The sequence below is a fragment of the Alosa sapidissima genome, chromosome 4, assembly GCF_018492685.1.
Source record: "Alosa sapidissima isolate fAloSap1 chromosome 4, fAloSap1.pri, whole genome shotgun sequence".
Classification (NCBI taxonomy): Eukaryota; Metazoa; Chordata; class Actinopteri; order Clupeiformes; family Clupeidae; genus Alosa; species Alosa sapidissima.
Window position 1 is genome coordinate 12574240 of NC_055960.1, and position 22577 is coordinate 12596816.

General features: G+C 41.6%; 2 protein-coding genes and 1 long non-coding RNA gene across 6 annotated transcripts; 1 reads left to right on the forward strand and 2 right to left on the reverse strand.

Moving 5' to 3' along the window:
• Positions 1-1058: 1058 nt before the first annotated feature.
• On the reverse strand, positions 1059-7193 carry apof (apolipoprotein F). 3 transcript variants are annotated; one of them, XM_042090502.1, is made up of 4 exons: positions 6987-7193; positions 5667-5716; positions 5423-5474; positions 1059-3130 (listed from the first exon to the last, which is right to left on the reverse strand). In XM_042090502.1, exon 4 carries the CDS (start codon positions 3096-3098, stop codon positions 1710-1712), a length of 1389 nt encoding a protein of 462 aa, XP_041946436.1. In that variant the 5' UTR covers positions 3099-3130; positions 5423-5474; positions 5667-5716; positions 6987-7193; the 3' UTR covers positions 1059-1709. The 3 variants fall into 3 exon arrangements, with proteins under 3 accessions (XP_041946436.1, XP_041946435.1, XP_041946433.1); XM_042090501.1 differs by lacking the exon at positions 5667-5716; XM_042090499.1 differs by lacking the exons at positions 5423-5474; positions 5667-5716 and having other exon boundaries at positions 6987-7192.
• A 923-nt stretch (positions 7194-8116) lies between these two features.
• c1galt1b (core 1 synthase, glycoprotein-N-acetylgalactosamine 3-beta-galactosyltransferase, 1b) lies at positions 8117-14532 on the reverse strand. 2 transcript variants are annotated; one of them, XM_042090113.1, is made up of 6 exons: positions 14378-14532; positions 14016-14136; positions 13897-13921; positions 13485-13689; positions 11631-12295; positions 8117-8871 (listed from the first exon to the last, which is right to left on the reverse strand). In XM_042090113.1, the coding sequence occupies exons 4-6, from the start codon at positions 13663-13665 to the stop codon at positions 8653-8655; spliced, it is 1065 nt and encodes a 354-aa protein (XP_041946047.1). In that variant the 5' UTR covers positions 13666-13689; positions 13897-13921; positions 14016-14136; positions 14378-14532; the 3' UTR covers positions 8117-8652. The 2 variants fall into 2 exon arrangements, with proteins under 2 accessions (XP_041946047.1, XP_041946048.1); XM_042090114.1 differs by lacking the exon at positions 13897-13921.
• A 3921-nt stretch (positions 14533-18453) lies between these two features.
• On the forward strand, positions 18454-20082 carry LOC121707427. The gene is made up of 3 exons (XR_006031326.1): positions 18454-18735; positions 19070-19157; positions 20043-20082. It is a non-coding gene; the product is annotated as an uncharacterized LOC121707427 (long non-coding RNA).
• Positions 20083-22577: the final 2495 nt, after the last annotated feature.

The window sequence follows — 22577 nt, forward strand, 5'->3', positions numbered from 1 at the left end:
CAGTAGGGGAGCCCACGAGCACGTACCAGAGATTGCGTCGCGTGCGTATTTCAAAATAAAAGTCTGTGATAGGTACGCACATAAAACCTAAACATTTTTTACCAACACAACATGCTTTTACAGTCTATGTTAAAAGCGTAACTGGTCATCCTTAGCAAATTGTGCCATATGTGTCCCCATGATATAATCAAGTATAAGTTGTGTAAACATGGGTTGATACTTATTTTTTCAAACTTGCTTACTAAATTAAACCCTTCTGCACTAGGCTATGTAAAACAAGGTTTATGCCCTCAGGGTTTATAAACTCTAAAACAATTACTCTGACTGTGGTGCAAGCACTCTAAAATGCCATGTCCCTAGTCAGTTTTTTTTTTTTTTACTTCAGTTGCAAATACAGTATAAGTGATAAAAATCAATGTTTTAGCCTACTATACTTGCAAATAACTATTTCTAATACATTTCACCATGGTATTTGTTAAATTATCCTCTAATACCCTTATTTATAGTGGAAACAAATATATTTGTGTGATTTTGAAGGTATGGGTTAATTCATATGTTAAAAAATATTATTGTGCAGTCACCATGTGATTGGTTGTTGTTCATCATCATAGCTGACCTTAGCCTAATTTGTCCCTCCGCGTTACTGGGTGGTATGATTTCACCATTGGTTTTTCATATCCACCCCATTGCAGTTATTGAGCTGGCCCAATATATTTTTCTCTTAACTTAACATGTCCTTCAGAAAAAAAGATAAAGTCAATGAAAAATGTACTTTTTTTGTGAGGTTTCCGCCCTCAAATTGGAACCATTTGAATGACCCACAGCATTTCAGAATGAACTATGTTGTGATATTGTTGTGACATGCTAACATTTCTGAACAAATCACATTTCCTGAGCAAATTGTGTTTTAAAAGGGAATTCTTTTTTTATATTTTTGTTATAATTTAAGTATTAATGTATGATGATGAAACCCAATGTGTGCCCTCTTTGAAAATGAGTTAGGCCATATTACCTGACTGTATAACTCACTCCTGAGAAGAATAAAAAGAAAGTATAAATGACTAGAAAGCTTTCGTTTTATTAAGATTCACAATCACATGAATTAGACATACAAAACTCAGTTCATGACAAGACCTCTGCACGCCAGACCCTTTGGTGAAGAACTTCATACAGGACAGTCACTGCCATGCACATAAACTGCAAATGCATGTACATAAAGTTGTTCTTCCTATAATGTATGACTATATCTCAGTGCTAATAAACGATCATTATACTCTTTTATGAATGTAACAGGCAAAGAAAAAAAGAATGCAACCCACAAGCAAAATAACATTTTGTATGTCAGCAGACAGATAAACATGCAGAGAACATGCAGGGAAGCACAGGTTCCCAGTTGCAATAATCAGGGACCGTTCAGTCCCTATTTCTGCTGCTCACTCACTTGATATAAAACAGGGGACAAAAGAAACAAAACACATCCTTAAAAAAACAAACATTAAGATTCATATATTGCCAACCTATAGGCAAAAGGGTAATAGTATTCTTTGTCTGTAAATAATATATTTAAACATGATCAAAAAGCAGTTTATTTGTAATATTTGTCATGTCATATTTTCAAATGTATGTGCAATATGTTTGAAATTTTTTTCATGTTAATATTGCACACATATCGTACATTACATACACACAACATATGTATACAATATGTTTTACTGGATAGTGAAGGTTCCATCCTCCCAGCTCTCCTGATTGACCAGCACATCTTGACCTTGAACTTGACCTTGACCTTGACCCATCTTGTTCATCAAATACTTCACACTGGCCTTGACCCCAGTCTTCACGCCTGCACCCAGGGCATACCCGGCCACTCCCACTGTCCCTCCGGTGATGGCCATCAGGGCATCAGTGCCCAGGTCCACGGCACTCAGGATGGCCCTCTCGCGGGCGGTGTCTGTGCAGTTGCGTGCTGCATAGTAGACGGCAGTGCCCAGGTTGTAGAGGGTGGAGACGGCTGGCACCCACTCCACCACCGCATACACCTGCTGCTCCTGCTGACTCACACACCGCTGCTGTGCCACCATGGCACTCCGACGCACGCGCGCCAGTCCGAGCCCAACCCCTGGCACACACTGCCTGAGCCAGCACTCCGCCCCAGGGTCTGCATGAGCCGGGAGGACCCGGCTGCCTGCCCTAAGCAAAGCCTGGTACTGCCCATCTGCAGGGTCTCCAGACTGGGCCACACCAATGCACTTGGGCCCCAGGCGCTGGCATAGGTGCTGAGCCTTGTGCAGAGGCCCCCTTTTTCCCACTTTCTGGCCCACTAGTTGAGCGCCTTGCATGCGTAACCACCCAGCACAGCTATCCAAATCTCCGTCTGCCGCAGCGGAGAACCCCTCTGCAGTGCCCACCTTGGCCAGCTGCTGTATATTAAACACCAGGGCATTCAGATGGCACTCTGCCTGAACCCTGTCGTCGCCTGTGTTTGACTGGGAATTTGAGCCAAGATGCTGGGCATCAGTGTTGTCGTGGAGATCAGTGTTTTCATGCGCTGCACTGGAGCCATTTTGATTAAATGAGTAAGTATCTAGTGATGGCTCAGAGTTGTCACGTGGAGATGCTGAATTGTTGTCGGGGGAAACTGAGTCGTTGAGTGGAGCGTTAAAGTTATTGACTGTGGGCAGAGCTGGGCTGTTCTTCAGCAGCTGCGTGAGTTGTCTGATGAGGGCGTGTGTGTCCTTGCGGCCCAGCACTCTGTAGAGGCCGTGTGTTAGCGCTAGCGCCTCCTCCTGGCAGCCTGCAGACAGCAGCAGTGGCAGCTCAGCCAGGCCTAGCAGCTCCTGTGTGAGTGGACTGTCCCCACGTGGCAAACGCCGCAGAGACGAGCAGCTTACATTGCCACGCAGACGCACGTGGCCATCCACTGAGATGGCGAGGGCGGACAGGACTGATCGTGCATCCTGAGACGAGTGGCCTGGAGCCGGGGCCGCTGCGAGCCTCAGGCTGGGAGGGTGAGGGCCAGAGAGGGTGTGGCCCACGGTGGAATCAGTCAGCAGCAGGATCACCAGCAGCCAGTGAAAGTGGGAGCTCATCATCATCATTACCGCAGGCCGACCTCCACCTAGATGGAAAACTGCAATGACAAAAAAGAAAAACACTTTATTAGAGTTTATTTGGGTGTTAATAGGATGTGTGCACGTGTGTGTCTGTGTGTGTATTATATAAAAATTACTCAGATCAGAGAGCTGTTTCATTTGTTTAAATGTGCCATTTGTAGTTTTTAAATTTCCTTGAATAAATATATTTCTAGGTGAACCATAGTGTATGCTTTATTTCTCCTGTCTGTGTAATGGCCGGTTATGGTCATCAGATGGCGCTCTACTGACAATGATATGTATGTATGCAGGTAGAAGAAGAATAAATAAAAGTAGTCTAGTTGTATCCTGATAGCTATTTCCTTGAATAAACAGAGGTAGAGGAGCAATACAGTCTTTGTGAGTTTACTCTACTAGAGGATGTTTGACAAAGGACGTAGGATGAGGAACTGAGTTCTTCATTTTAACCTTTGTTGATCTGGGTCCAAAATTAACAGATGTGCATGTACACACGTGCTGTGTACATATTGTATTCTTAATAGTCAAGTAAGTTTCTCTCAGTGTGGGATAATCCATGCCTTAAACACCAAGCTCCTCGTAGGTAAGTTTGTTGACTGAAGTTGAACTGAAGTTACGGAAGTGAGTATTGTGTTAACATGTACAGATCACAGCCATGGTTATAGCAGGACAGCCTTGGAAATGACACAACTCTCCAGAGTTTGTCCTCAACCCATGGATCTGGGAGGATGTGACAGTTGTCTGTGATATGACAATGCACCATCCATATTTTAAAAAGAAGGATGTTGAAATGCCTCTGAGGAGTTTGGCTTTAATTTTTAAAAAAGCTTTTAGTGTATTTGACTGCTTTGCTTGAATCTTTGTTTAAGTCTTTGGGTGAAAGCAACACTAAAAAGCTCCTCTTCAGTATTGTGTTCCTCTAGCAGTGTGGTGAAGGACAAGGCCTTAGGGTTCTCACCAAACATTGGGTCTCATTCACTAACCATTCTTACGAAGAAATTTGTTCTTATAACCCACTTACACATTTTTTACAAACATTCTGGCATTCACCAATGTTTTCTTTTTCTTAAGTAAGAGCGTAATCTACGAGCACTAAGGAGCACTCTTATATGCACATTTGAAAACTGAATTGTTTGTGCAAAATAAATGGTTATTGCATTTTCATCATTTCTGCAAGTATAAAAATATAATTTAAATGACAACTTTACATATTATATAATTTATTATATGTTTTAATAAAATAAATTCCATTATTTTTTCAAAGCATTCAGGTATTTTAAAATAGATAATACAACAAATAACAATTTTTTACTAACTACTAAATATAATGACTCATTCACAATTCCTGCAGCAGTGCTATCACTTCAAAACATGTGTCGTATAAGGTAGCCTAAACAAATTGTCTTGCTCATGTAGTGTGTAATACACAGTGATGCCAGTAACGCGTTGAGTTACACAGTTTTAAAAACGAACGTTAAGGGTTGTTTTAAGGACATGTTTGTGCATGCCCATAGCCGGCCACTCTGAAACAGTGAAAGGCAATTCAAAACGAGTCAGAAAGTCGAGACAGGACCCATCGTCAATATTTGGGGCCCATTATCTCCACTTGAGGCAGTGCTCAATATTCAATATCTCAATGGACAGATCCACCAGGATTTAAATCGTATTATCGAACCACCCATTTAATGTAAATGGTGCAGTGAGTGTCAGCCAGAGGCACAGTGCTCCACATCGCCTTAAAATCGAATCACCCTTTTACGTCATTGGAAGGGAGTACCCTGGAAATCCAGAGTTCTCGCGAGAGCACAATTTGAATTTGCTCAGCAAGTCACTCTGGCAATCAGTAGTGATGCTTATTACCCATGCCCTTGGAGCCGAGCTACACCAATCACATCAGCGTGTTTGATGTAAGCGGGCCAAAGAGATGAAGACAGCGCTGCAATGTCGATGTCCGGAATCAGTCAGTAAACATTGGTTGTAGTGTTATCCAACTGCGTGCAGTGATATTTTCAAATGCATGCTTGGTGCCGCCCCTCGAGTTGAGCCATTTTCATTACTCATAGCCAGACCCTAAATCTTTCTAGATTTGGGTCTGGATTTCCAGGCTAGGAAAAGAGAGTGTATTCTTTAATTTGACTAGTTGAGTTTAAAAATGGATAACCTTTCGCCATAGCAGACTACACCTTCTGTGATCTCTGTCTGGCCTCCGTCCATTTAAGCCATTCATCTACACACTTAAGAGGTGGCTCTGTTTATGTGCTTGGCCATAATGGTGTGCTGGCCAGACCCCACATTCTAAGTGTATGTACTACCTTCATCATCATAACCACTCTGAGAATGCCATTAGACATGCTGGTGCCTCATCTGTAAAATACAAGACCAAGCATGGCAAGAAGAAAGTAAGAGTCTTTTTATATGTATGTGACAGTCAAATCCTGGCTATATTGGCACAAAGACTGTGAAAATAACTCTGTAACAATCAAAGCAGGTGCCCAAAATATGTTTGAGTATATATGACTCAAAATAGGTTTGGAATGTTTATACAGTGCTTGTTACCTATTATATCCATCCAATATTTAAAGCCGTATTTAAGTGGTTTCAGCTTGCTGGGTGGATATAGAGAAAATCATGGGCATATAAATCATTACACTTCTGCCCTAACAGCATGTCAGATAAAGATATGTCTAAGATAACAGCATTTCTGTCTTATTTAGGCTTGTTAATTACAGATTTGCTTTGAATTTTGGTTTGTTTGAAAACCACCAAGTCTAAGCAACGTTAGAGACCATGCTTACTTAGTCTATATGGTAACCTACAGGTGTCCCGAAAGCACCACCCATAAAAATGTCCTCACTTACTATATCTGTGGTGAATTACAATTGTTTTACTAATACTAAATAACAGAATTAAGATGAATTCGCCAGATATTGTGATATTGATAGAGATTAAATGATTAAAGGAACCATATGTAAGATTGTGGCCAAAACTGGTACTGCAATCACTTTAAAATGACTGTAGAGCGGTGTTTCCCCTCCACCTCCACCCTGACTCAAGGTTGCCAACCCAGATGCCAAAACACTACTGACTTTGTGATTAGTAGATAGGTGGAGGGTGGCACATCAGGCCAAAACACAACATGACATGACAAAACACAACATCAACATCAGTTGAGGGCTGCAACTTCACTTTTTAAATTACAATATCCTGGACTGACTATTGTTGTCAGTGATATAAGTATTTGAAATGAACATGATTTCTTAATGTCTAGTGACATATCAGGCCCATTTTATAATTAATTGAAATACTTTTCTTACATACGGTTCCTTTAAATATGTGAATACATGAATCTACACAATTAGGAAATGATTAAGAAACATTAGTTCTATGCATTACTAACATTACACTTTAACCACCAATTGTTTACATGGGTCTATTTCATTTTTTTAAAACCCCATATTGAGAAATGCTCTGTCTGAATACATGGTAATGAATCTGCATTCACACATGCACATATGCCATATCCTTATGTTTCTTATTCATTGCAAAGCTAAATTATTCTACAAGGTATACATGAGAAGAATGATCCAGGACATCCACAAATCACTAGGCTATGTTTACAGACAATGTTAACAGATGGCACTGGGAGAAATGTGACATGAATGTGACCACTGGGCTGTATTGAACAAAATCCAATACGTCACATGCAATACTACTTTTGGATAGTAAGCCTGTAAAATAGCTAATTCCTTTTGTCACTTACATCAGAATTACATTGAATTGTAGATTACAGAAAAAAAAATACAATGAAGACATGAAATCCCTCTACTTTGAAACAGTGAAAATCGACTGAAAAGTAAAAATCATAAGCAATCTTACCTTATGTTCTTCAAACAGCGTAGCTGGCTGGCAGATCTATTCTTCCACTTGCTCTTTCACCCTTCTTTTTTTCCCCTCTCCACTCAGCCGCACCACTCCACTTGGGTATCTCTCTTTCACTCTTTTTCTGTTCCCTCTCTTCTTCTTTATGCTCTGTATGTGTGTGTTTACTCTCTCTCTTGTCCTCACCACCTCCCCTGTCCCAGCTGAGCTGCTGGTTGGGTGCAGCGGGGTGATATTGATTCACGTGGCATGGGTCACTGTCCTCCTACGCCTGAGTGTTTGCTTGCCCCCTGCTCTGCCCTGCCTCCCTGCTTTCTCTGTGCCGCCCTGCACTGACCCAGATACTCCCGGCTTCCAAATCGCTCGGAGTCCATGACGGGAGAGTGAGAGAAAAAGGAGGCAAAGCGTGAGTGAGCCTGAAAGAGAAGGAGGAGAGGAAGGGGGGGGGGGGGGGCGGCGTGAGAGTCTTTCCCGGGTGAGGAGTTGAAACAAATCGCAAAGCACTGGTACTGTTAAGGGCATGCAGAGATGCATAGATGCAGATACAGCTGGCGGTGTTTAGAACTCAATTCAAACATCCCACAGTGCTCCAGCTGCACGTCAGGCAGGGAGTCGAGATACCGCGAAACAGGGAACTGCAAATATATGTCAGCTGCCCATCATTGCCTCATGCCATAGTGGTATATGAGGATGTTATTCTCACATCAAATCTAATTCCTCAGTCATGCTGAAAATTACACATGCATATTTGTATGAATCAAGTTGACAGCATGTTTCCAATCGCGGTGCAATCTGTTACAACCAGCATTTGACACATTTGTCAAGTCAACACTAGCTGGAACTAAGGTCTTGACTCCAGTTCCTTAGCAACATCTTGGGCTTTGAAATACTGAACTGGCTAAGCCAGTTAGACTTCTCATCATGCTTTAGATTTTGAAATCTCAATTGCTTGAACAGCTCCAGGGGAAGAAGGGAAGTCAACTGGCATTTGCAGTAATGATGGGAGACAATAGCTCTATACAAATACTGTAGGTAGACATAACATGACCTTCCACTTTGTCTGTTATCTCAACCAACACCATGATGGATACTCAACACACAACTGAGAGGGCACACACAATCTGGAGTGGGCTGGAGACTGGATTTTATTTCTTTAAAGTGGGTACATAAAATTTGCAAAACAGTCAATCTGTTTTTCAGATCCCTTTTACTCCCAGAGAAGACTTGCAAACAGCACCAATACAATGCTACACAAGTTAAGACACAATCAGACTTTGTCACTGTTGTGATGTTGACATGGGTAGGACTCGTAAAGGAACATACATGATGTCTTCACACTGACATATGTGCAACACTCTTAACTTATATATTTTTCCACCAAGTCACATTCATCATCAATCGGCATGTAGATCATTTTAATGCGCAACTAAGCACGCTCTAGAGCAATAAAAAACAAAAACAGATCAGAACCCATTCATAATTATTACCAAACATCAATCCATTCTCACAGTCTCTGTCATAACCCAGTCATTCTGGTAAACAAAAAGATACAATGTGCTGGAAGAGTGGTCAGATTTGGCTCCCGTTTGGCCTGACAGTCTTTTACTTAATTACAAAAGAGCAAAAACAGCTTGTGTTGATTGTGAACCTCCTTAAGGCAACTCTATAATTTCCCAGCCCCAGCCTCAGCAGCAGCATTCGGGTGGGAGGCTTTTTGGTCTGCTTCTGCTGGGGCCAGGGACAGCTCTTTGGGGACTGGGGGCAGGTAGCGGTAGCGATAGCCATACGCCCGCAGATGGTAGGTGTAGTACTCCATAAGATACATCATGGTGCCATCCACATAGTGGAAGGAAACAGCCAGATCTGAGCAACACTGTGCCCCCTACACAGCAAGAGAGAGGAAGAAAAAGAGAGGGGATTAAGACATGAATATACATTCTGTTGTAGGTAACATGCACCATGTTTACAGCTTCTTTCTATGTTTGTAAAATATCAATATGAATCATCAATTAAGGAAACTTGTAAGATTGTTTACCCTAAGGTCCCCAACCTTCCAGCGTTCACGCAAAGACATCGACATGTATCATATACAGGCTATGGGGGAGATTTTCTCAAGGTATTTTTAAAAAGAACTATGCAGGTCTGGTTATTCCTTCACTGTTTCTGGGTTTTCGCTGGATTTGGGCTCGCATTTTTCACGACACAGCTCCCCCTGCAGCTTTGGTAGCAAGTGACTGCTATGCTAAACCCCCACTAGCTAGCGAGCTAGCCATCAAGAAACCAAGCACATACAGGGCTCACAATAAAACGGTCGAGCAAACACATTGTTCAAGAGACTATCAAACCACATTACAAAAACAAAGTTCACCCAAGGGTAGGCTACTTAGAATTTCAACAGCAACAAAACAAAGTCGGGGTCCGTTTTGCAGTCTTCTTCGAAACTACAATTTCGAGGCGCGATTGGATACTTCCTGCCAATCACATCCGGATTTACCCGGTCCGGGTTCAGAAAGTTGCATATTCGGTTTTTCTGCGGAGAAGCGATTGGTGGGTGCTTCATCTCCCCCTAACAACCCAGAAAGTGTTCCTGCATAATTAAGGTAATTTTTCCTAAAATTGTTGCATAGGGCTTCTTTAACTAAGCTTGTGCTGAGCTTCTATACATGGTCATCAATGACGTAAGTCATCTGAAAAGAAAGATAAACATTTGATAAGATTATTATATTGGTGTTCCCAAGCTCACTGACACACCTAGCCATACTTCCGGCCAATCACATCCGGATTTACCCGGTCCGGGTTCAGAAAGTTGCATATTCGGTTTTTCTGCGGAGAAGCGATTGGGTGCTTCATCTCCCCCTAACAACCCAGAAAGTGTTCCTGCATAATTAAGGTAATTTTTCCTAAAATTGTTGCATAGGGCTTCTTTAACTAAGCTTGTGCTGAGCTTCTATACATGGTCATCAATGACGTAAGTCATCTGAAAAGAAAGATAAACATTTGATAAGATTATTATATTGGTGTTCCCAAGCTCACTGACACACCTAGCCTGTCACTTTTTTCTTGTCAGAGTAGGCGAGTGTGTGGCATTACCCAGACCTCATAACCAACTCTGAGAGGTTAAAGTGTAATTCCAGCGAAAATACGAAAAAAACACATCAAATAAGCTGTGGAGACAATATTTTTCATTGATCAACCACTACAGAGCTTGGCACGGTATATATATATATATATATATATATTATAGCCCCAAATCGCAAACAGTGGATTAGCTAAGGGCCATGAGCGAAACACTTCCCAAATAGCATTTTTTTAACCAGTAATATTGTTCAAAACAGCATCAAACCTTGTCGTCAGTAGCTTGCTCAGGGTCCCTACATTTAAAACGAAGAACCAACAATGTAGTTAACGAACCCGGAGTTTATTACAAAAGACTGTTAATCTCACAGAAGAAGGAGATCTTACTGTAGTGGTTGATCAACGAAAAATACTGTCTCCACGGCTGGAATTACACTTTAAGGCCCATCTTCTGACTGTTCATTATTCTATCTTAAGTTTCAAAGATAGGATTATACCCATCTTCCTTTTACAGAAGCATTTCCTAAACTCATAGCTGTGTCTTCTCATACATTATCACCCTATTTTATCACATATCCTAACTGTAAATTTGATTTTGCAATTGGCAGTCGTCTTGTTATGCCTGTATCTGTGAGACAGCTCGAGATGGACAAGCCATAATATCTATGTGGCTCTATGTGGACAGGAGAAATTTGAACGAATGAAAGCACATTGTAGAACACCGGGCTACTTTGATGTATTATTAGAAATAAAAACATGATAATGTAATACCAAAATAATCCTTAATGCCACCCCAAACTGAGACAGCACAGGATTTCCGATTAACATTAATTACATTAATTTCTGTAATAAAGCCCCACACCAGGACAGTAAGTGAGCCATAGGGAGGGCCATGGAACAGGTATGACTCCAAACCTGGCAACGGCTGATGTGTGGTAACTCTACTGGCACACAGTGGCAGTGTCTAAAAACTGTATAATAAAAAAAAATAATAATTAAATTATTAAATCAGATTCATGTAAAATATTAGGTTTTACAAACATTACACTGTATACAATACCAGTAGCAACTGAGGTGACAAAAGTGGAAGATGAGTTTTGGGACAACCTCAATGTCTTTCTTTCTGTGTTAATTCACAATGTTATTAGGTTGTCGATCCCTTGCAGCCTTGTTCTAGAACATTTTAAACATTATATCTCTTAGTTATGTCTCTTAAATGCCCTTTCATGTTTGTAGTTATCTTGTTTAGATTACTGTGTGACATTGGAAGTGTGTCTGACCTCTCTAAACAATGTACATACTGAGATATTTTTGAAAAATCTAATTATGAGCTGCTAATCTTGTATAACCAGCCAACCAGGCTCACAAGTGTGGGTTGAAAAGAACAAACAGGAGTGTAAGGTCTTCTCAACATTATTTCCAGACAACTGAAGAACTAAGCTACCATCCCACACCACCATACTATCACCTCCATGTAAAACTGGAAGAACCTCTAAATAGCCTTTAAAAAGACAAGACCAACCTCATAATGTGGTTGCACCTGTAATCCAAAGATGACTGACTCACCTCCACGATTGGGTAGTAGCAGTAATTCCAATACCAGAAGCTCTTGGGAAACTTCCCTGTGAGGTGCTGGTCGGGCACAAATGGGTGAAAAGTCTCTCGGTGCAGGGTGTCCCTGGAGTCCCCTGCCTGCACCCCCATCTTCTCCATACACTGGCCCATGGCCAGGTCCTCCACGGATGAGGTGTGCGTGCACACTTTGGTACGGAAGCCCTCCACATAGCGCCGCAGGGCCTCCTTGCTTAGCACGTAGCCGGCACCTCCGCTCATGTAGCCCTGCTTCACGTAGGGCTTGAACCGACGGCCAAAGTAAATGGGCTCGTCGGGCGAGTAGTTGGCCAGCAACCAGCGCAGGTTGTCCACGACTACGTAAGTGTCATCATCGGCCTTATAAAACCAGTCTGCATCGTTGCCGTGCTTTTCCAGCACGTAGTGGAAGGCGCGGATGGTCTTCCAATAGAGCTGGTCGCGGCCTTCCTTGGTGTCCAGTCCCACGGCAGGAAAGTCTGGGTCGTCCACCGAGCTCATGAAGAGGAGGATGTTACAGTGGCGGCTCCAAGTGTTCTTCACATGACGTGCTTTCTTCTGTAGGTTGGCAGGGCCAGTCATCACCCAGCACAGAACTCGCACACGCTTATACAAGGAGTCGGCTACCGCCCCATCCTCTCCTACAGTCCAGAGAATGAAGACACAGAAGAGACAGTTGTGATTGGAGAGGTGTGGTTAGTTAATGCTCAACTAAGAACATCATGAGTTGTTTTACTGTGTCTTGCATACAAAAGCACCAGCCACCAGTTTACTGTACATAACATCATAACACTGTCTAGATCATATCAGTCAGAAGTCAAAAACATAACGTGCCACCATCAACTAACTGTGTCTGTCCATTTTGTATGAACATTAAGTAACATTCCTATTTAGTAAATATGAGTTGGCTTCTTTCTGTAATACTGTTACAGATTTCATTTGCCTGTTACCAGCATAATTGTAACCAAGACCAAACTAAGCTCTGCCTTTTATGTCCTGTGCCTATTTTCTTTATCCATATGCGTTCACTTCTGGCACCTTGGATACCAAAATGGCAACTATAACTATTTAATGTCTTTAGAGCGTCCAAGACATCAGAGGTGCCTAATGTTGAGTTACTCCTGTCTAGATTGTGAAGGTTAATGTTAAATGTTATTGTGAATGTTGAACAAATATTCCAATTGTCTATTGTAAGAGCCTGTTTCGACGTTAACTGACAGTCAAATCAACCCAAACTCGTCAATCATTCCGTAATTTATCATTCAATCCATAAAACTTGGCTGGGGGGTCACAATTTACTCAGGTGACATATTATATTGCACTTCCATAAACATGGTCAATTGGTGGTGAGTTTAAGAGTTTTCACGGTCTGACAACGGGGGCAGTCGTGGTTAGCGCTTCGGACTTGTAACCGGAGGGTTGCCGGTTCGAACCCCGACCAGTAGGCACGGCTGCAGTGCCCTTGAGCAAGGCACCTAACCCCTCACTGCTCCCCAAGCGCCGCTGTTGTTGCAGGCAGCTCACTGCACCGGGATTAGTGTGTGCTTCACTTCACTGTGTGCAGAGTGTGTTTCACTAATTCACAGATTGGGATAAATGCAGAGATTTCCCTCACGGGATCAAAAGAGTATATATACTTATACCTAACCTTGTGTCAATAATGTAAGTACTTCATCCTGGTTTACAGGAAACAGTGCAGTTACTTGCAAACTGAGTTCTCTGATTGAACTTCAGTTTTATAAAGTATTATGGAGTATTTGATTTCACTCCAGTTAAATGTGTAATGTAACCAAATAATCCTATTACAGTTGGAGTTTATAACGTTCTTACCTGTATGATGTGGGTGGTTGAGATTGAAAAGTGCCGACTGATTCTTCAACCAGTTTCGTTCCTCTGGCTGTCTTATGGATGCCTTGCGTTCAAACCACACCTGTTGAAGGAACACGTAGAGCGTGCACGTTCCGACCAGGAAGCCCACGGTAAAAGCACCCCTGGAGCTCATAAACTTCATTTTTTTCAGTTTACGTTATGGGCTCTGTAGAGAAGGTAACAAGTAAGGATATGTTACAGAGCAACCTTAACAATGAGACAGAGCAACCATCAACCATTGACATTTATTCGGACAAACTTGCCGACCCCACTGAAGAACTTAAGCACCACGTGTAAATCCTAGATATTGCAATTAGACTTTGTATGCTAAAATGAGTTATAGGCTAATGTATAAACGAAAATCAGCACGTACCTGTCAATTCTAAAAAGTGGCTCACCTAAAAAAACAAGTAGCATAACACCACAATGATGATAATTTCACAGCACTTTATATTTCGTTAGATAATAATTATGCAAAATAACGTCACTTACGGTTAAACTTCATTTCGAATCCAGCTCGAAAACATTGGCTAGCCAGCTAGGACCCTCGCATGACAGCTGTCGTTAGGCTAACGAGTCTTCCATGACAGCAGAGGAAGACTCCAACATCTAACTATTAGAAAAATGCACAGGATAGCATTAGTGTCATGAAAATCTAGACATAACTTGAACAAAGTTACCTTAGTATATAACCATTTAGCTATAGCTATCTAACAAGTATGCTAGCCGATGTTAATGTCTTTCCCCTAGACTGTGCTCCGCTTCTTGTATGATTTAACTATGAACACATATAGCTAGCAAAGTGCATACGTAAGTAACTCTGTCTTCTGATGTAGCTCAGAGAGTAAAATCACCTGTATCGTGTGCACGAACTTCTCTTCATTTGAACCTCCTTCTGATTATGTGTATCTTTGACCAGGAAATGCCTAGCCTACAACATTTTTACGCGAAACATCGGCTGTGGATATGCCACTTGATTGGAAGATGCAGCTGCCAATTTTATGTGCGAGCCCGCCTTTAAATTTGCTAGGTTTTGATTGGTCTGTGGCTTTTCCAGCGCACGTAACCACAAGTAAAGCGCCAAGGCCGTGCTAACCCAATGCCAACCTAATGAATAATTCATTATGAAAAAATACAGGTTTCTCTGTAGTAGTATTCCAAACCGCAGGTTCAGCAACGTTTTGAGAAACGCCTCTCAACTAATCTGTTCAACGTTTGTTTGTTTGTGGTTGGGCTCAAATAAGACCTAATTTCCGCGCTGCGGTCAAGAGCGGCAATGGGAATAATGCCACTTAGGGAAAGCATTTTTTTGCCAATCTGCGAAACGCAGAGAGCCTATCAAGTTTGGGGTGGCCGTGGGTCTGGGCGAAAGTAATGAAAACATTTTTTCTACCAATATTAGCTTTTGAGATGTCTAACCAGGGGTTTTTAGGGGTGCTGAATCTATCTTTGAGTAAAAATGACTCCAAGCCCATAAACAATCCATAACAAGTGGTTTTATTGAACAATTACAAAACAAAACTTCCTTAATCAGTTTAAAATGTAACAAACCTCCTCCCTCAACTCCCCTACCCTCACTCCTGTTATCATCTGGCTGTTATCATCTGGCCTTGAAGTTGGATTAAAACAAAATGCGCTCCTCCGGCCAGAGACCCAGGAGATCATGCCGAAAATGTACTGAGCTAGAACAGAGGATTTCTACTTTGGAATCAAAGATGCATGCCCTTCCATCAACGACAGATGAACTACGAGAGGCATCTCATGAAGTGAGTACAGCAACTACTGGAAATGCAGAGAATGTAACCCAGCAGTCTAATATCACTGCTAATAGAGCAGATGAATGCATCGACCTCACAAAGGGAAATGTGAGTACAGAGCCTTGGCACAGGCAAGGTGCCAGACCAAAAAACAAAAAACGTAATACAAGAACTGTAATTACCTCAACACCAGTAAATTCAGATGTTAACTTCAGGCCTCGTATCAGAAATACAGACAGATCAGCAAACTACTACAGGGCTTGTGGTCCTAAGGGAAGCCCACAGCCCCTAACACTATGGAACAGATTTGAATGCCTCCGGGACGTGAGAGAGGAATTTCCCAGGGAACAGACCCAAAGCAGGCAGCGATCAAACCACAACAAAAGAAAGATGGGCACAGACAAGAAGCAGCACTCGACCCCTATTCATCCCACAACCCTCGTTCTAGGCGACTTTGCTGTGAGACATATAAATGGGGAAAGGATGATTGTATGTTGTTTCCCAAATGCTTCAGTGTCTGACATAAAAAACAAGCTTGCAGAACTGGTGTCAAAATATGCAACTATCAAGCGCATCATTGTGCATGTTGGAGCAAATGACATCTACAGAGAACAGCTGTATGTCAAAGAAGATTTCAAGGAACTTTTCTCGGCCCTTTATGAGCTTGGAATACAAATTTTCATCAGTGGCCCACTCCCAGCAGAGGGAAGCTTTGTATTTTCCAGACTATTTAAACACCTGGCTCGCAAAAACATGCTTTTCAGTTGGGATGAATTTTATTGACAATTTTAACCTTTTTTGGAATCGCAGGGAATACTTCAGACCAAATAGCACAGAGCTGAGTTGGACTGGGGCCAAGATCTTAACCGAATACTATCACCTCTCTCTCCTGCACCCAACATTTTTTCTGCCAACCTTGAGCCGAGCCTCTGATAAGCGCTCAGTGGCCATACAGACGGAACAAGCGGATGACATCAACAACTCAGCTAAACCAAAACACTCTGCACAGGCTGAAACAGAGATATGCCCAACCTCCCCTGCTGTGGGGCCCTCTGAAAACCACCCGCTAGCCTCCACTGAAATGCAGACCTTGGAGAAACAACCAGCTCAACAATGCCAAGCCATGTCCACTGGACAAGATAAGATGGGTGCTGCTAAAATGACTCAAAGTCAATCACTGGCGTCAAACTCCCTGGAATCTCAGCAAACAAATGGATGTGATGAGCATGAGGAGATAGCACCTATCAAAGCTGCTGAGAGGATATCAGAAAGGAAGGGTCATGTTGTAACACCAGTACCAATACCCCTCCCCACCTCCGTCGTCTCCTTGTCACCACAAAGACACAACAACATGGAATACACTACTGGAATACATGCTGAAAGCGGAGCATCTGCAACAAACTTCCCAGAACCTCAGCAGGCAGATGGAGACTCTGGATCAATTTTCAACCCCAACCTCCTTGATTTCCCATCACCACCCACACCCAATCACGTCCCCACCCAATCAAACTCCCCAGGCCACACAAACCCCCCTAATCTCCCATCCCCACCCCTTCATCCCACCACCCACTCAAACTCCACAGGATCCCCTGAATACCCATCACCATCCCCACCCAAGCACATGATGTTCCCTGCAAGAATGGAGAGACTGCTACCAGTAGCCATGCAGAGTTTTACTAGCCCAAGATCATTAGCACCAAAGAAGCGAAGGGCACCTCCACCCCCTCGCCCTCCCCCTCCCCATTTAGAAGGATCTCTTAAGCAGCAGCAACCTCTTAGTTCATTTTCTCAGCCGGCATATAGCATGGAATGTGCAGTGGAAAATACAGATGGCAGCAGCAGGGGACAATTATATGATGACTGTATTGCATGATATTCTCAGGGTCCCTGCAATATAAATGGTACTGACAGTAGTTTTGAGAACATGAGTAGTATATTATCATGAACTATCTGTCAAAAATAAGCCCCGCCCCCTGAAATGTCATAAATCACGTCATAACCACGCCTCATGTTATGCAAATTAGCCATGTGGTTGTCACCACGTGTTGTTTGTTATTGTTATTGTTTTGTGAGTCATGTGACAGTCATGTGACTGGTGTCAAACCCCTGGGCAGCCATATTGGATGTAAAGTCATGTGTCTGTTGTCAAACAATGCCACGCCCCCCTTGACATCCATATTGGATGTAGTGTCATGTGACAGTCATGTGACTGATGTCATACCCCTGGGCGTCCATATTGGCCGCCAAACCCACATGTGTGTTTTGTGGATAATGGGGGATCAGATAAACTTTGTAAGAGTTGTATATGTTTAGTGGTAAATGGGGATAGATATAAAGTGTGCTGCTAGCCCAGAGGAAAGAAAATGTTAAAATGAGAGCTCCTCTCATTCTCAGTTGTTTCTCCTAGACAATAATGAGATCACAGTGATATAAAAATGAGATTATTGCTTTTGTCTCCCGCTTCTCAGGTTTGTCTCTGGAGCAAAAGAGTTAAGTTATCTCAGTGTAGACTCCCTTTAATATACAAATGAGATCTCATCAATTTTTTAAATAATGCTCAGTGTTGTCTAATTTATACATCTCATATTTTACTCAGGCTGATCCACCAGAGAGCTCTCTCTGTAAACTCATGCAATTCTCATTTCAGATCATTTTGGTAAATCTCAGATTAGGCTCCATCAGTTCTGTAAAAGAGATCTCTTCACAAGCTTGAACCGTTCTCATTCTAGTCATCTCAGTTTAGTCCTTTTTTGATTTACAAAAGAGATCTCAGCAAAGGCTTATACAATACTCAGACTTGCTCAATTTATATATCTCATATTTTACTCAGGCTTATCCATCAGAGAGCTCTCTAAGTGAACTAATGTAATGCTCATCCAGAACTATTTGTTTTATAAATTAGTCTGATCTGTAAGAGCGCTAGCTGTTGTACAACAATTCTCAAATGATTTTCATTGGCTTATTTGTTTTAATTGCACATATTTTCAAGTTCACATTTGCAAACAGTAGGCCTAACCATGTGATGTGACCACCACACATGACGATGCTCTGACAGACCTCTGAAGTTCGCCTACAAAAAAGCTACCATCTATGCCCATACAAGGAGATCACCTGTTAAATTCTCGCGCAGGCCAGGGAGACGACGAAATCGGAGAGGCAGACGTTTTCCTGAACGCACTTTTGTCTTCAACCTTTGAGTAGATATTATAATCAATGGTACGTGAAGGCGGCACAATTTGATTTTTGCTACCCCAGAGCTAACTTGCGACTTGTTAGCAAGTTAGAGAAATCAAGTTAGACTCCAGAGGTCTATGATGGTCGGACGTGACAAACTCGCGTGCAGAAGACTCCTACCAGAAAATGCAGTCTAGATTTGGCGCCCAGTGAAACCAATTGAAACGGCGTGTGGGTATGAAGGATTGTGCGGAACTTGCCACCACGAAAACTCAGAGAAGGTACATTAACATTTTGGTAATTTGCTAACGTTCTTGCATATTTTTAGACTCAATATATCATTGAACAACCTGACGAAGCAGCACAGAAAGTTAGCTAGCTAGTTAATGTTAGCTACTTGTAAGTTACATCACTGGCTGTACCGCTTGTATATAAAGCTAACGTTAGACAATTTAACGTTGCTAGCTTACTTTGCCTTATACAGCTTTAGTCTGTATGTTTTGAATGGTGTTAAGCCATGCTGTAGCCAAAATGCATGGAATTTTAAAATGTCTTTGGGATGTCAGTCAAGATGACGAAGCTAACGTTATTGCCACTGGTTTAAACTGGTTCCAGCTCAATTCCACTGAAAAGAGGCCGTCAGCTCTGGAAGACTACGCTAGACCATCAGATCAAATTGCTGAACAAACAGCGTACCAAAATGGTAAGTATATTTTTCCCCACAATATGTTCTCACTTTTGTTTAACCTGCTATAAATTACAGCATATTGTAACAGGAGTGAAAGGGCATTCTTGTAACCCAGGTAAACTAGGAAGTAGCGTTGCTGCGGTCGAGGGATCGTGAAATAGGCAAGTCAGCATCTGCAGTCATGTATAACTTACCAGTCAACATTTCTTTTGCAATTAATAGAATCTGTAGCATGCAAATCAAACCAGCTATTAGCCTAATATAAAACCATGATATATCTAGGTATGGTGAAGGGTATGTGATGTGGGGTTATCTATCTATCTTTTAATGACAAAGGCCAAGGGAACATTATCAGGATGCATAGTATCCTGAGTCCATTCAATAACTGGCCTTTAAAAATAAAAATCTGCCTGCCTCTATGGGATTTTAACATAGGGGGTTCCTTACTTATGCCCCCTGTATTTTAAGGAATAACATTTATTAATTTACGATACCTGGTTCATTCACAAAGAATATTGGTGTGTTTAAAGGTTGGATTTTTTCCTAATATTTTAATTGAGGCATTAAGATCAATTTCCAACAGATGATTTATTGTATTCCTCTGGTTGTCTTAACTTATGCACAGTTGATGGTTTTATAAAGACACCCCTACACCAATAAATAGTTCTTGTAGACTGTCACACAATGGAACATTGGCCACAGCTTGTAACAACTTCATTTTTTACCATTCTTTGCGTAGGGATGTGTACACAAGGATGTGTAACCTTGTGTAACTTTGTGTAACTTGGGAATTACAACAGAAAGGAACACGTTTCAGCTAATCAAAATCAATGACTGCAAGTGTCAGTTTCAGAGCTATTATTACCACACTGATAGATTGATTTTGCTTTTTATTTGCAGCCTACGTTATGCACTGTGGAACGCTCTGCGGATGGACAGCTGTGGAATCCGCAAAGGTCAAGAAGGCTTTTGTTACGAGGGCTGGAGGTTCCAAAACATCCATGAAGCTGGGGTAATTTTCTCTTATTTTAAATTATTTCCAATTGTGGTGAGCATTATTGGTGGGCTTTTTATAAAGGGTAGGCCTCTATTGCACTAAAATTATTCAACCTTTATACAGTTAACATCAAACTGTGTAGCTACGAAAGCTACAAAATCACATTGTCATAGAAATGATAGAGGCGAAATTTCCACTAGGTTTTATGAAGATATTTTACAGATGGGCTGAACATACATCAAAAGTAAAAAAAATGACATGGCCAAAATGATTAACTCACCAACAATATTTGTTGTATGGTGTATACCAGGGATCACCAAATGGTGGACCGCGATCCGAGTCCGGACCGTGACGTGATCCTATCCGGACCCAGACCATAATAGCCTAATTTAGATTTTCACGTAAGATTTCAAAGCTGCGCTAAATGTTTCGTTGGTTAGGATAACAGCATTTACTTCACGAGCTTCAGGAACCATCATTTCGCTTGCTGCTACTCAGCCAGTGAAATCTGTGAATTCTGATAAAGTCGAGTCAGTGAGTAAAGTAGCCTACTATGGGGAAGAGACTGAGCCTGAAACGAGCGAGGAGAGGAGACGGGACGAGAAACAATCAGATGGATATCTAAGTTAACGATAAGTAAGTTATTTTCAAATCATCGATTGCTCAAAGAGGAGGAAGCTAGACAGCGAGAACAGAGCTTTATATAACGATACGGGGGCAATACCACGCAAAACTGTCACGTCCGTAACGCCAACTAGGCTAAATATGGATGTGACAGTTTTGCACAGAATTGCCCTCGACCTCTTCTATTCTGAGACAGGCGATTTTTAAAAGCGCCAATTTGAAGCACCTCTACTAGACAAAGCATATTGAGCAAGCATAGGGTAGGCTAGGCCCATTCAACAGTGAACTGAGACCACAGAATATTTTACGATTTAAGAAGGCAATATGATTGATCCACCACAATCTAGTTAAGCCAACATGCATTCACTGCCCAACAACGTGATGTTCCTGGGTTTCCAGGATTTCGGGTCAACATAAAAAAAAACAAAAAAAAATAAATTAAACTTGCTGATTAATGGGTTCAAGGAACCAGCCTTGTCTCAGCTCAAATTTTATTTTAAGCTCACGTTAAGATCTTTAAAATAGCCAAGGCTACTCAGTTTTTCTCCCCAATCACTCTTATCTTGCCTTATTTCTCCTCATTTCGAATGTTGCCTTTTAGGCTACTTATTTTATTTCACATTAAACATTAGGCCTAGGCCTACAATCTTCTTGAATTTCCCCTTGGGGATCAATAAAGTATCTATCTATCTATCTATCTATCTATCTACAACTAGGCTCCATCCATCCATCCTAATATTATATATACACAGTGGCGATTCTAGACATTTTTAACAAGGGTGGCACTAGTGAGGCACTGATTCAAGGGTGGCATGAGGCAAAACATCCAGATAAACAGAAACAGGCTCAAGATGTGAAATTAGCACAAATACATTAGGGAAACCAGATGCAAACACCATACTCATAAATTTAAGGACAAAAAAACACAAATACCTTACTCTCACATAAAATGTCTTTGTACTTGAATAAAATTTAATACAAACATATTAAAGTTAATTATCTAAGTTGTCTGTCACTGGGCTATGCTGTTCTAAAAAAAATTCCATCATGGGGACATTAAAATATAATCAATTTTATTATATTACTGTAAATGAAGATATACAAAATATACTCATCCAAGACATTTCCCCCACTCTATGGCCATCTATTTTTGTAGCTGTTACAATAATTTGACCTGCTTTTTTGTCTATTTGTTTATTTTCTCAAGAAACTTGAGGTTGGTATGAAGGAGTGTATTGTGTACAGTGGGCATCGCTTTCAAATGACCACTTCATTCGCGCATTACGCGGCGTGAAGCTGCGTGAAGCTTTAGTACCACTTTCAGCCACTGTGCGTCGCTCTGCCACTGTACATCGCTCTGCCTGCCGTCCCTTACATAATTGTTGCCGAGAGTAATCCCAGCCTACGAATTCAATAACAAAATAAATCATGCATAATTAAACATTACCTCGATTTAGGCTACTTGGGTATGGCTTAAGGCTTGACTACACGAAAATCGAAATCGAAATTTGCTGTCTACATTATTGTCAGTGTTGGGGTTAACGCAACTACGCAAATCAAAACAGTGGTGTGATAATTGAGCCAGTAGAGAAATAACTGTTCAGAATTAATCTGTAGCCTTGGGTAGGCTTCTGCAGAAAACAATGTTGTTGCCGATTTAATACTATCTGGCGACGTTTTTAACAGGCTACGCAATAGAGGCTTAGACAACTATGACCCACGTTTTGGTTTCGTAAATTAATTTGCCCTACTTCTTGACTGCAATGTAGGCTAGTCAATTGACTGCTTGACATGTCATTTTTATTTTTCTGTAC